The 14,362-nt window shown below is 35.4% G+C and overlaps 1 protein-coding gene across 1 annotated transcript; it reads right to left on the bottom strand.

The window, feature by feature from the left end:
- Window positions 1-2,993: 2,993 nt before the first annotated feature.
- LOC125682864 (FMRFamide receptor-like) lies at window positions 2,994-11,931 on the bottom strand. The gene is made up of 2 exons (XM_048923452.2): window positions 11,247-11,931; window positions 2,994-4,663 (listed from the first exon to the last, which is right to left on the bottom strand). Exon 2 carries the CDS (start codon window positions 4,633-4,635, stop codon window positions 3,589-3,591), a length of 1,047 nt encoding a protein of 348 aa, XP_048779409.2. The 5' UTR covers window positions 4,636-4,663; window positions 11,247-11,931; the 3' UTR covers window positions 2,994-3,588.
- Between the last annotated feature and the right edge of the window lie 2,431 nt (window positions 11,932-14,362).

Raw genomic sequence — 14,362 nt, forward strand, 5'->3', positions numbered from 1 at the left:
TATATCAATCGATTATACAAATGCAACCAACAGCCCGATGTTTTATTGGGAATTAACCGCCGCGATGATCTAAAGGTAGAGCGTTCGCCCCGCAAGCGGAAGGTCGGGGTTTACATCCCGGCCGCGACAGACCTAAGTCGTTAAAACAGGTAGTGACAGTTCCATCACCAAATGCTCGGCATCAAGTGTGAATGTTACGGGTCCTCGGAGATGACCTTAAAACGGATGTCCCATGTCACAGTAAGTGTTGCACGCTAAAGAACCCTCACTGCTCAATGGCCGTAAGGGCCGAGCAAAACTCTAAAGTTGGAAGTCCCTCACCGGCGGTTTTGGTATGAGTGAGAAATTCTAGAGAGGGATGTTAAACATATTACAATCAATCATTTCTTGCGAATGATGTTAAAATCTCTAGACTAGCTGCAATCATGGTGGCGAATCACGTGACTTTGGCGTGACATATTACCCGAAAAAAAATGACGACGAAAGTCAACACAAGGGAAAATTCAGAAGAATAAGTAACACCTAATTCAATAACGAATTGTCACATAACTTATTATTAACATTTGTTCTCTGCTTCTACCGCACGTAGAACTACCATTTTAGTATAGATTTGTTCCTGCGAAAATTCTTCAAATGTTGATATAAGTTATGTGACAATTCAATATTGATAGAGGTGTTACTTACTCGTTTGAATTTGCCCTTGTGTTGACTTTCTTCGTCATTTGTCCGGGTAATAGGACATGCCAAAGTCACGTGATTCGCCACCGTTTGCAATAACTAATGTTAATCTTGAAGGCCTATCTAAAACATGTTAGTACTATTAATAAGTGTAAACATTATCCATGATTCTTGTCAATGTTTTAAATAAATACGAGAATAATCCCGGAATGCCGTATAATGGAACCCAAAACACCAACGTGCAATGTAACATTGCCCAACGGCGCTGCAGCTGTAACAATAATAGTTAAAACCCTTTGGATCTCGGGTATACGTAACTAGCGAGTGATATCGGTAACTGTAGGGAGGATGACGGAAGGTATGCAGGAGAGAGTAAGGTGCCGACGGTTAAAACAATCATCTCTTTTAAAAATACGTCACTACCGTATATAGATGATACTGGCCTGAACACATTTTCAAATAACACAAAGGTGTTTATATGCTTCAATCCATACCGGGGCCATATCCGAAAAGTTAATTATTGTAAATTTAAATTGCACCTGATACAACCTTTGGTATATCCAGGGGCCCATGTTTGACCTACTCTTAATTTTGTATTATTTATAGGAGTTATGAGATTGATCACTGTTCGTTATCTTTATTTTTCCATCATAGAAATCTGGACGCAGACTTAACTAAACTTGCAGAATTCGAGATGCAGACTTAACTAAAATTGCAGAATTCGGGATGTAGATAACAATGATTACCAAAACGTTCATATTGGATCAACGTCTTTGTGTAAAACAAACTTGCATTGGCGTGTTTTCTCATATTTTGAGAGATTGATAGGCATCTCCTTCCAACTTGTTGAGTTTGAGTACAAATGACCTTGAGTCAGGAAACACCGTCTGATCTTAACCACGCTGTCTGCCAAGTGGTATCAAATACGACTGACTGTAACTCAAAGCCATCAACTTGGTTACTTTCATGATGCTTTAGTGGTCATATTAAAGGTTTTAAATTCAGTGTGTATGCGTGATGTAATTAGAAATATGAATAAAATACCGCAAGAATGTTCATTGTTTGGGGAAGGAGTACTAATATTATAATAAAATAAAACATAACTATAGATTTTAGATAATCACTACCACGTTTGACCCCTGAGGATGAATATTTCACTATGAAATAAATAACACGGCTGATCGCTGTGTTTTTATTTTGTATTGCTTATATGAGGTATGAGATTGATCACTGTTCGTTATCTTTACCTTTCATGTATATAATGCAACAACATCGTATTCTCATGTGTTCAATTTATCATTATTAATTGGTCAGCGAAAAAGTCATACCGTATCCTCTTATAGAAAATCGATTAAAGCAAACCTCATTTGTACACAGTCGTATTTTTAAGGATTTGCATGTAATTAGCGATTTCAAAGGAGAACATAAATCATTACCCTTTGAATAAATGTTAAATTCTTTTCTTCATTATACCATGTCATTTACGGAATGTTTCATAATTACAAACAACTGAGAATTCAACTCTATGAATTATTGGAAAGTATCAAGATTTTTTGAGTTGCAACTCAACGGAACTCGCTTCCACAAAAATGATCCTATGATTAATGGCCATCAAAGCTTATTAGAGTACTTTGATGGCAGGAAACGTTTTGTAATGTGATTTATCTTTTTAAAGAGGCTTGATATGGCACACGAAAGACATCAAAGGAACCTCGTGATGACAAGAACATCTCATTTCCCACATTCCCTCTGTAAAACCATTAAATCCAAATAACTATGTTGATGATATTTCTTCATGTAGTCTGAAGGAACACACGGCAGTTCCTTAAATTTTTTAAAGATGAAATGCGATCAAAGAGATCGTGCGATTTACGGATGAATAACGCATCGGATAACTATGATTTGGATGGAAAGTGGAGGACGTGTACACCAATATTGTGAATTCAAAACATTCAAATTTACCTTCTTAGGTCAAAAATACAGTTTTAGTAGTAAGTAATCTGAAAAAATAAAACAACACCTTTGTTAGACTCATGCCCACATCTCCAAATTAGCAATGGACGGACAGGATAATCTGTCGATCTACATGTACCAAGCTAGGCAATTAAGTTGGAAAAGAATATATTCGAGGGTTGTTCGTAAAGTTCGTGGACAACCTCTATATTACGTACATGTATTTATATTTTTATTCATGTTTCAAAAGGAAGTCAGCATTACTATATGATATTCCTCCATACGATTTCCATTACAATTTGTCAAATAAGGAGTTAAATCACAGATTTACACAATACATAGAAATTGATAGTCTTCAACATCAACATTTACCAATATTTTATTTATACAACTATGTTGTATCAATGTAGTTTATTTCTGTACAGAAGAAATGATCTTTCAACTTATCATAAAACCCGTATATTTCACAATATAGAAAATGTATAAGAAATACAATGATTGTTTGAGTACGGAGTTACATTACACGCATAATCATACCATACTTCCGCTGTTTATATCCGGTTTACTCATAATAAACAACCTAAACATACTGCAATCAATTACCTTTGTATGAAATACTGCAAATCATATTTTATTTGCGAAAACATTATCTTCGCGCAACTGCACGAGACCAGCCATAGCGAAAATATGGTTTTAGCGAACAACCTCTTACATACAGAGGACTTGAGTAATATACAATGATTTACGAGAGTTGTACATGTGTCCCAAATACAGTATTATATCCACGCGAAATATATAAAAAAAAAAAAAAGAAGAAGATTTACACTATTAATTATGTACACGTGTATGTCATATTTCGTAACAACAATTATTCTATACAGATCTATTTTCTTTGTTCTTCACAGCTTTTGAACTCAGAATACTCTACAAAAATGTGTATTCTAGTTTCAGTTTTAATCAGTGCATTTCCATGGTCGTTGTTAACTCGTGAGATGATCTAGACTTTATTTTAAACACTTTAAATAGTTCACGACGGAAACGAGGTCCAGTTAAACAATACAGAAAGAAATGAATGGTGTTATTCGCATATTGAAACATATTCGCGATTGCCCATAGCAACTTCAAAACTGCAGTCACGTGATCTGTGGCATCATAGAGTACGTACGGATAAACAATTAAGTAGATTACAATTGGCAAAGTTAACGCCAAAAACACACAGTTTGTCGTCAGCAACATGGTAGTGATACTCGGAACCTTTCTTTGCTTTGTTCGCACACCGTTTCCATTGGAATGATTTATGACGCTTTGGCATTGTTCCGAATGGGATGTTTCGTGGTGATGGGAAGCCACACGCTTGTGTGCCATAAATAGATGTCTGATAATAAGTATGTTTGCTATGATCATGATAGTAAATGGAATTATACTAAACACACAGAAATCTATCCAGGGCCAGGCGAATTCGGTGAAGTCGTTCGCGTGCGTGCAAGATAGTTCTCCAAGCTGCATCTCATGTGACACACCCCAGAACAAGTGAAAATTCAGAGCTGTCATTATAAGACCTATACACACCACTACCATTCTAGCATGAGTTAAGGTGCAGAGTCGCTTGGCCTTAAAAGGAAGGCATACAAATACACACCGATCTATTGTCACCGCTACTAAAACCCATGTTGTAAAATCTAGGGAAAAATACACCAAAAAAGCATGAATCTTGCAGGAAAACTGCGATATCAGACGAATATCTTTGTCGAACGCTGATTTAATCCAGTATCGAAGTAAACCTGTGTATAGTACCATCATATCGCCAAACGAAAGAACGGTCAAATAGAACATGGTTGTTGATGTGCGCATTCGTTTGTGCAGCAACACGATGATCGAGAGCGTATTTGCGATAGTGCCCACAACTATCAGAACAGGTGACACATAGATCCAGATCTGCTCCGCTGCGATGTTCTCTACATGCGTCTTGTAGGCGACGTCGCTGTGGCACGTGGAATTCTCCATATTGAAGGCTCCGGTTCATATCATTGTTCTGCAATAAACATAACAATGTTAAATGACAGCTGTTTTTCTTTCTTTCTATCAAATCCTACTTATCCATACATCCTATCTACATCTATATATAAGTATAGATTGTATGTGTAAAGCGATGGATTGTGACAGGCGGGTTTTAAAACATGTACTTTAGTGCAGAGATGTTGAATTAAACGTATATACACCATACTGACATCTAATAAATAAATTCCATATTTGAAAATACATGAGGACATGGGCTGCAGAGCTTTACGCCGGCCTACTTCATGTAGTGCAATACTGTTAATAGTTTTACACTCTGCTATCGAATTCACAGTCATTAAAATATACCCACTATTATATATTTATCATTATTCATACGCATACTGTTCACAAGTGCCTCGCATTTATGAGGAAAGGGCTATTATCACAATTGCTAAAGATTTTATAAAAGACACAACACACAAAACACGTATCTCCTAGTATAGACTATGCAAAGGCATTGAAATTTCTATTCTTCGTGTTTTCTAGATTATCTCATTTCAAAACAATGGTCAAACATATGGTATTTAGATATAAAGGTCTATAATAAAGAAAGGGGGTGGGCTTCTATAGATATTACATCATCATCCAAGATGAATATTACTTGTATGCAATACATGTGTCCTCATTGACATTAACCTTGTTATATCGTATCCAAATGGGTCCACATCTATATAAAGGTCTTTCTTGTCAAACAGGTTGAAACTACAGCAAAATACATGGTACAGTATCTTAAATTTACACACCTTTATGATAATAGATCAAAGGTGGTTTATTTGTAGTTTTTCATTTCATTCTTAGCAATGAAACAAAACAGCATTGTCGCTTTAGTCTTGTGGCTGAGGGCTTATTTCGTAACCGAAAGTCCCGGGTTTGATGATTCTCGATCCCGATGCAGCATCAAACCTATGATGTTTAACATAAATAGTTATTGTTTCTTCGCCAATTAGCGTCCGGCAGTTGAAGTCATAAATCAAGGATGCGTTGGACATGACTTGTCCTTTGTGGCGTCATATACGCAATTTTCGAGTTACCCAATAGTTATTTCCCTTTGTTGAACTCTTGCGCACGGTGAGGTGCAAAATATGTTTTCGTGTTCACGCGGTTGGTACAAATGCTTATCGCTGCGTTCATATATTGCCTAAAGAATGATTACCAGACTTCATGCAACCCCGCATTGCAGGGACATACAAATTTAGTTAATTTAAGAGTATTTGATAATAAAATAGCTCAAACAATAATCGATAATCACCATCTTTCTTTGATAAGAGTATCACTCATGTAGAAGAGGAAATAAATTATAATTTCATATTTAATTTAATGGCCTAATTTAGACAAATTGTTTTTGATATTGTCAGTTTAAAGTATAGCAGTGGCTTATATAAACAACATTTACGCCTTCAGAACTTTTATCCTTATTTACATAGCCAGTCTATACTGTATGTATGTAAAACTTATACGGTACCAATTTTGATGCACATTTCGACAAATAATGTCTCTTCAGTGATGCTCAACCGAAATGTTTGAAAGCCATCTTGAGAGCTGATATCTCGAAAATTGCGTATTGCATATACATTAAATGACGCCACATTGGTTGTAGTTAATATCATTAGAGATTTTTTTTGCATACAAACAGGAGTAGGAATCATTTTTGAAATCTCAGATATTTCACGCATTAAAGGAGTACGGACCCACATTAAGTCATAACTCAAATCCCCGAGGAAAGGAAATGTCTTGTGAATTTCCTAGGAACTCGACTGTATGACAAACAGCATGATTTCAGCTCCTTCATCGTCATCTTTCCTTTATTTAATTACATATATCACCTACATAAGGAGTTTAAAGTCTCTACTGAGAGCATGATCAGCGCATGGTCAGTGTTTTAAACAGCAGTAGGCTACTGACAAATACGTTGATGTTACAGGGGTTTCAACAACTCGTTTTAAATAAACCTTTCGCAAATTCTGTGGTCTTTATCATAATAATGATCTTATTTCGAAATACAACTTGTCATTAGGCCAAATATCGTGATGCCGACCGTTACATTTTGATTTTGACTACGTATTACTCAGATCAACATCAGAGGCTCACGGCGGGTGTGACCGGTCAGAAGGGGTGCTTCTAATCCTGGGCACCTGATCCCAACCCTCGTGTTCCCAGAAGTCCTTGTTTGTCCTGGCTCCGGGATCATGAAACTGTCTTAAACTTTAAGATTGTCTTAAATCAATAAAGTTGCACTTAAATATTAAGACTAGTCTTAAAGGCCAGCAGTTGGGTATAAAAGCAGCCAATCGGTGAAAATGGTGGAATACATTGTATATGAATTTTCTGGTCACATTCAGATTGCAGCACTTATTTTGCAAAAATAAAGATTAAGCTGTTGTACTGAAATTGTAAAATGGTTCCCCTCATAACTGTGCATATATTGGCCATATCTATTTTAGATATAAATTCTCATGAAGTTTTAATTTTGGCCTCAAAAATCTGAAGCAGGGCTAAATTTGTATTTCAAACTAGAGATTGGCAGTTTGTGGGTGTGATTATCTTTTGTTATTGTTTACACCGGATGTTGACTCACATATTGCACGAGCATGCTTGTCTAGTTCTAGATAAGAGGGATTGCACCAAAGGAAACATGTAATCAAATTACTGTACAACGTGGAAAAAAAGTACTTACTCATATATCATTGGTAAATCCAGATTTTATTTTTTAATTATATATAATCACATTCCTTTAAAATAAATTGGTTAACTTTATAAAAACAACTCATTAGGACTGTTCAGTCTGATCGCTGTTTCAGAGTTTTGCAGGATTGCTGGTACCTTTTCTCGAAAAATGTCAAGCATGGTGTTTGTCTGATTAAGCAACAATCTCCTAGGTCAGTTGTGTAACTCCCATTGTCTCTCATCAATGATGACAAATATGTCCAATTGTTCAACCATCACTCTAAAATTACTCTCAATCTGGACTCTTACGTGTGGACATTACAATGTCAAAAGAGACAATCACAGATAGTAGGTCTCCAAATATCATAATGGACAAAGTGTTTCTTAATAATCCTTCAATGCACATGTCCTCCATTGCACAGCTACAATTTCCCCCCAAATTCTTCTCATAATTGAAAGGTACCAAGAGGAAAATCATAAGTATTAGTATATCAAATATACCAATATTTGTGTATATTATCAAAAAAACTACATGTTTTAAAAGACATGGATAAAACAATGATGAATTCATTTTGTAGTTCCTAGGGTGAAGTTTTGCTAAAGTAAAAACATATCCTTTCAGTGCCTCACAGATCAAGCAGAGTGGTAGAAAAATGCGGGAAAACTTCAGTTTATTTTGATAAATCATGCCAGTCTCCCTGTTCAAAATATCGTCTGCTACAGAGCACGTGTAGAGCCAAGCATCAGACTGCTGCTTATTCTGATAACACTGCTAAGCCCTGCCCTCTTGCCATATATGCTTAATTGATGTAGGGGTGTAAATTTCTAGGTTACTCCCAGCCTTTAAAGTGGATCACAAAAAAATCACTTGGACTTAAGATTGGTATTTTGTCTTAAATTTTAAGACTGCCTTAGAGCTGTCTTAACTTTCTATGACTGTAACTAAGTTCGTTCAAAATGGCCGCGCTGGTTGCATTTTTGAGGAGAGTTAGAGAAAATGAGCGTGATGCCCGTCGTTGAAGACGTCTGTCCCGACTAAGAAGCGGACAAATCATTTGTTTAAGAAAAAATAGTCCGTCAGTAAATCTAAAACACAGGGTCTTGACGTTGAAAATCATATAATGAAAAAATTGTTTTCCTATAAGCAAAGTATTCACGTAAAAAGTTTGTTTACAGGAAAAGAAGTCAAATCCCTGTAATCGAGAAGTAACACCGCTAGCCCGGAAAAATTAAGAGCGGGTGTATTCAAATATATAGGCATAAATATGACTTCTTATTTGATCAAAATATCGTAGGATTAATCGCCTGATTGTCCGTTTCACTACCTGATCGTAGTTCGTAAAGTAGATGTAAACGTGAAAGTAGCGCGTACACGTGTGACCGTTTCACTAAAAAGTTACGAATACAAAAGTACATGTATTTACCTGACTGAGTTTGTTGACAATGTGGAAAAAGAAAACAATCATTACTTGCAGTCTGCATTTTGCACACGAATAATGTGCAGTCCGAACCCGAATTTGAAATTAATTAGAGTTATCCTTCTTTGCAACGCACGCAGTCGACAAAATAAATAAAGGCATTGAATTTAATAAAATTATCGCTTCAATCACTTACATTTCGACTTTCATTCATTACTACTTTTAAAAAGAGGTAGGCGACGGGGTCAATACATCAAACTTTGTATGTTCATGTATGTAATAATGAAAAAAGTTTCTTTTTGATAGAAAGGGGTGGGGGGGTGTTGCTACATGTATGTGCCTGCGTCGGCATTAGTGATCATAAACTAGACGTTTCCGACACTGACTATGTTGTTTGAGTCATTAATTTTTATTATCCTATTGTTACCTCTATGCAAAAGAGTTCCTTGTTGTCATAGCAATTTAAGATTCTAGACTTAGACTTAAGTTAAGACAATCTTAGTTAAGATTTGCTTAAGTTCGTTTTGTGATCCATTTAAATCAGCAATAACTTTAAGACAGTTTCATGATCCCGGAGCCTGGTCTTAATTTAGTATTCCTTATAGGATTTATGACTTTGTTTTATTTTTTTCAATTCCAGGCATACCTATCAAATATAAAATTTGAAACAAAGTGATTAAGTATATGTACATGAATTCCATTTCTTCATTTTGTTGTAACAGCAAAAATAAGATTTGGATGTGTAGCGCATGGTCTGTGTTTCGGTGAAATGATATTTTATCGAGTGTATTATGGATAACAGAGAAATTTGCTAAGCTACTGCCCTCTTCGGTATTCATGATTTATGAGAAGTTAAAGTGAGATAACGAACAGCTATCATTCTAATAATTACTGTAATTCAAATGGTTTGTAAGAACGGACCATAACTACCTGATATTGGAAGAGAGAGAAACTTCACCTTTAATTATATACATCATTTCTTGATATTGTGAGTTATTATACAGCACTCCAATCCCTTGGGGGTGTCGAGATGTTCTTGAACAGGTGTTAGGATATGAAACATACAGGACCGTAATACAAAACGCAGTCTCGACATTCACTTTGACTTTCATGATACAGTGTCATGTTAGAAACGAATGGTGAATTTATAATTCATGCACCTTATCTAAATTTTCTGGGTGTGTTACATTACGAACACAACATGCATGTTCAAGACAAACATTTTAACAACACCACGCTTCCTGCTGTTCTTTCGCCCAGTTAAAAAAATGTATGTAATATCCAATGTCTGAATGACGACGAAGGAAAAGAAATAGCTATACATGTACGTCACCTGAATGACTATAGTGATATAAAGGTATCCATAGGTGGGGTGAAGATTTTCGCAGTTAACAAGCAACAATTATTACCATTGTTCATCAAATTATTGCGCCATCAACATCATGATAGTCAATGTTCTTTTAGACAGTATTCAGGAAAAGTTCTGTCATTAATTGAATATACGGGCAATCTGCAAACCTTTATTTGATTTAAAGCCTTTACGCCGAACGATAATTCAATCAAGTACTGTTACCGAAATAAATCGCAATGTCTTGTTTCAATAAAGCTCTAAATAATGATAAAATCAGCGACACACTGCCTCCTTCAATGGCGACCAAACTCCACTTCGCCATTCAGATGAAACAAGTGGAGATTACAAACAGTGAACATTTTCATAATTCCTATAACGAATACAAGAGTAGGACAAATACAAACCTCTGGAGACACCAGAGGTGGGATCAGATGCCTAGGAGGATTAAGCATCCCCTGTGGACCGGAAACACCCACCGTTTATATGCAATGTAACAGAATCATAAATGATCACATATGTGCATATTTAGTATGAAAATAATCTACATGTACAGTATATTGTTAAACGCGTGTTCAATATTTTCCAAAAGCAAAACGTATGCAAGGTTTAAGGGGACATACTCTATGCCAAGGTTTCTTATGAAATCATAGATTTGCTAAAACATTTGTGACAATATTTTATGACTTTAGACAATTACATTCATGATAGTGATTTTATATTATCACTATCATATTTTGTATTGCTTATAGGAGTTATGAGATAGACCAGTGTTCGTTATTTTCACCTTTTATTCAAAGTTTTACTAGGTTCCACGGTTATTATGAAATTTATATGAAAATGGGAGTCCTTATCCTTCATGTTCCTTGTCAATTCATTCATGCACTCTGACGTACTGTTAAAATTTACACTGTTAAAGTTTACATTAATTGCAATTTAAATAATAAACCTGAATCCGATCATTTTTAAAATACAACCATTTTGAAAAACAACACTACTCTTGTAATAAAAAATTTAATATCGTGTGCATTAAAATTAACATCATCGCTTTCCCGGAATCAAACTATGTTTTGAAAAGATAATTAATCCTCGAAAAACTTTTTAAAAATGTTTTAAACTCGACTTACCCTCGTTCACTGGAGATAATTTTGCCACGCAATGAAATACAATGTGTATATACACTCAAATTCAGATATGTCAGTGTGTTTGAATATATAATCCTGAACACTTTCTGAAAACAAGGTCAAGTGAAAGTAAACAAACAATAAAGAAAGATTACACGGTAATTACTCTGGCAGATACTCATTTAACTTTCGATACACTTGTCGTCATTTGCTCATTTCTCAGCATGGTCCTTCTAGAAAGTGTTATTAAAAGTCTGACGTCAAGATTATAGAAGACGTACAAGGGAAAATCAATGAAACCGGACAATATTGGATTTTTAAGTCCATTTTCCGGTATGTTATTCACCAGTTAAATTTCTGAGTAGCAGATGGCTAGTTGTGCTGCATAGATCCCCTTTAAGAAAATACTCATTGACATCGTTTTATGGCTAAGGCAATATAATAGTCCGTAAGATGGCCAATGATATGAAATCCTAAACTTTAAAAGTTCATGAACAGCGTCGAAATAGATTTCCAGCCTTGAAGAACTCCTCATCCATCAATGTTCATAAATGTCTTGCTCACTTTGGGGGATGCTCATTTGTAAGGCGCGGTCCTCGCTTCCGGTGTTTTATTAGTTATCAATGTATTCACTAATGGATTCACGGCTTTTATTTCCACAGCTGTAAATTAATGTAACTGAATTTGCGTACTTCGATCATTGTGTTAAAAGCAAAGCCCTAAGAACAGAATGAAAGAATGCTCCTGGGAAGGTATGTATTTGAAATGTGGTGACCTCCAGTCAAGCATTATCCACTAAATAATTAGGCATTGATTGCTTCTTGTTTAAGGTTGATCAATCCTTACCTCTGTGTGTTTGTGTGCAATCTTGCAAATTTTGCATTCGATCAAAAGGGAAGAGTATTTTCCAATGAAATTTACAACAAATCATTTAAAACCACGCCTTCCCTACAGCGCACTTCCGTTTTAGGAAACGTGAGTCTATACATTGCATTTTCGCCAATAAATCACCTAATCATCGATCAATCTTTAATACTGTCGTACATGCATAAAATATTTATCTATATTTTCTAATTTTGTTGGAGATACAGGGTGTTTTCAGTGTGTAGAAAGATCCTGTAGGATAAAAATGTGTGCTCTCCTTGGTAAAAATTCTCACAAAATTAATCGCATTTGATTTTGACTCTCTAGAGATATAACTAGGATCTAAACGGAAAAAAAGTAAAGGAAGTTGTGCGCTAATATCGATTTTCCCCCATGGTATTCTTATTTTATGTGTTCTATAAATATGAAATCAATTTCTTAACAAATGAAGTAATTTAAGCAATAAAAAATTTGTTTGGTTTATTTTACACTTATTGTGCTAATACAGGGTTGTTGACAGCTGGGACTTTGGAGTTCATGTCAAGTTTACCATACCTCAATGGGATCAATAGGTCCATATTATGCATGTACTACTTAAAAACGATAAAATAAATTCTTATTTACTTGATAATTAACCCAGCATCCACGTTTTCTGTCTTTAATTAGTTTCCTCGCTCTCACTTTAAATCTCACTGTCACAGCGGCCTTGTGTTCATATTCGGAGTGTAGTAACTTTTTGGGGGTATTTTTTAAAGATCCATTAGATACCCCCTACACGTGAAATTGATAGTAAAGAGTACACGAAAAGCGAAAGTAAAATTCTGAAATCTAAACAAAACATAGGAACTTAGATTCTTAGGAAATCAGGTAGGAAGTATTTGATAGCTCACATGAAAATTTCATTCGTATAAGTGGCTAACCGTGATCATGCTTTAAAAACCATTCTGTCAGTATTGCACGACCGCCGTAAAATGGCTGAAATATTACCAAAAACTGCGTAAAACCTCAATCAATCAATCAAGTATTGCACGGCAATGCATATACATGTCCCCCACCGGTCCCCTTGAAATTTCATTCGTATCGCTTTTCTTTAATTGTCATATTCTTCATATTCAAAATATTAAGGATCATCTGTAAACAAAGATGTCTTTATTTTCCCATCGAACAACTAACCCTTGGCTTCGTGTTCTGTTCTTGTGTTAGGAACACCTCGCTGGGTCGTCCTCCAGGGCATATAAAAATGGGCATTTTCGCTTCTACTTAGTGTCTTCAACATGTACAGCTTTCTACCATTAGTTCAGTCACCACGTGATGTCTAAATCGCTTGTGTATTTGAATGAAAAATCTATTATCGGACGGTTTTGGATGAGCGGGCAGATAATTATTTTTAATACAGAAAATTTTGGATGAGAGGACAGATACTTTTTTTAATACAGAAAATAATTTCGATCCCTTGTAAACAGATGCGGCGAATATTAGATGAACAGTCATGAACTCAGTCCGGGTGGCGCTCTTGTTTCTCATCGCTGTGATCCGAGTTCGATCACCGTGTTCGGTAGTGGTTGTGGCGGTTGCCCGCTCGGACACGTGGGTTTCCTCCGGGTACTCCGGTTTCCTCCCACATAAATGATCTCCTAACGCAAACTCGAGTATATAAAGGACCCTATTGGAAATAAGCTTTCGAGCTTTCATGGGTTATCCTTGGTATCTATGTATGTACATGTATGTATATACCGAATAAACATTTATTTATATATTGCTGTTTTAAATTATACAAATCTCACACAATAAAAGAAATGCAGAGTACAAGAAATGATACAATCAAGCATAAGACTACTTTGTGAAAAATTATATAATTTTTCTAAAGATAAAATAAGGCTAGGTGTATTCGGCGCGTTCGCTCCTCAATCATGGTCAATATTTACCTGTAAAATTTGCCTTGGTAATAAACACTAAAATGAGCTTGATTTTCTTAACTTTTTTGGAGGTCGAGTACGATTCGAATGTGATATTTTAACAATTACGATTTAAAGAAAATTAAAACATAATAGACTGTTAATATATATTCAAATATAATAGACTGTTAATTTATGTTCAAATATATTAAATTCTACAGTTAATAAAAACAAGAATATCAGAAAATCTGATGGATGCTCCCCGAAATACATCTAACCAATGAACTGCTTCAAATAAGGAATGACTCGCACTATGATCAATAACTGCTGAAATGAAGGTTTTTTTTCATATAGGACTAT

The sequence above is a fragment of the Ostrea edulis genome, chromosome 9 (assembly GCF_947568905.1).
Source record: "Ostrea edulis chromosome 9, xbOstEdul1.1, whole genome shotgun sequence".
Taxonomy (NCBI): domain Eukaryota; kingdom Metazoa; phylum Mollusca; class Bivalvia; order Ostreida; family Ostreidae; genus Ostrea; species Ostrea edulis.

What these genes read in the sequence shown, in the direction of transcription:
- LOC125682864 (XM_048923452.2), bottom strand. Translation starts at nt 4,635, where the DNA reads ATGGAGAATTCCACGTGCCACAGCGACGTCGCCTACAAGACGCATGTA.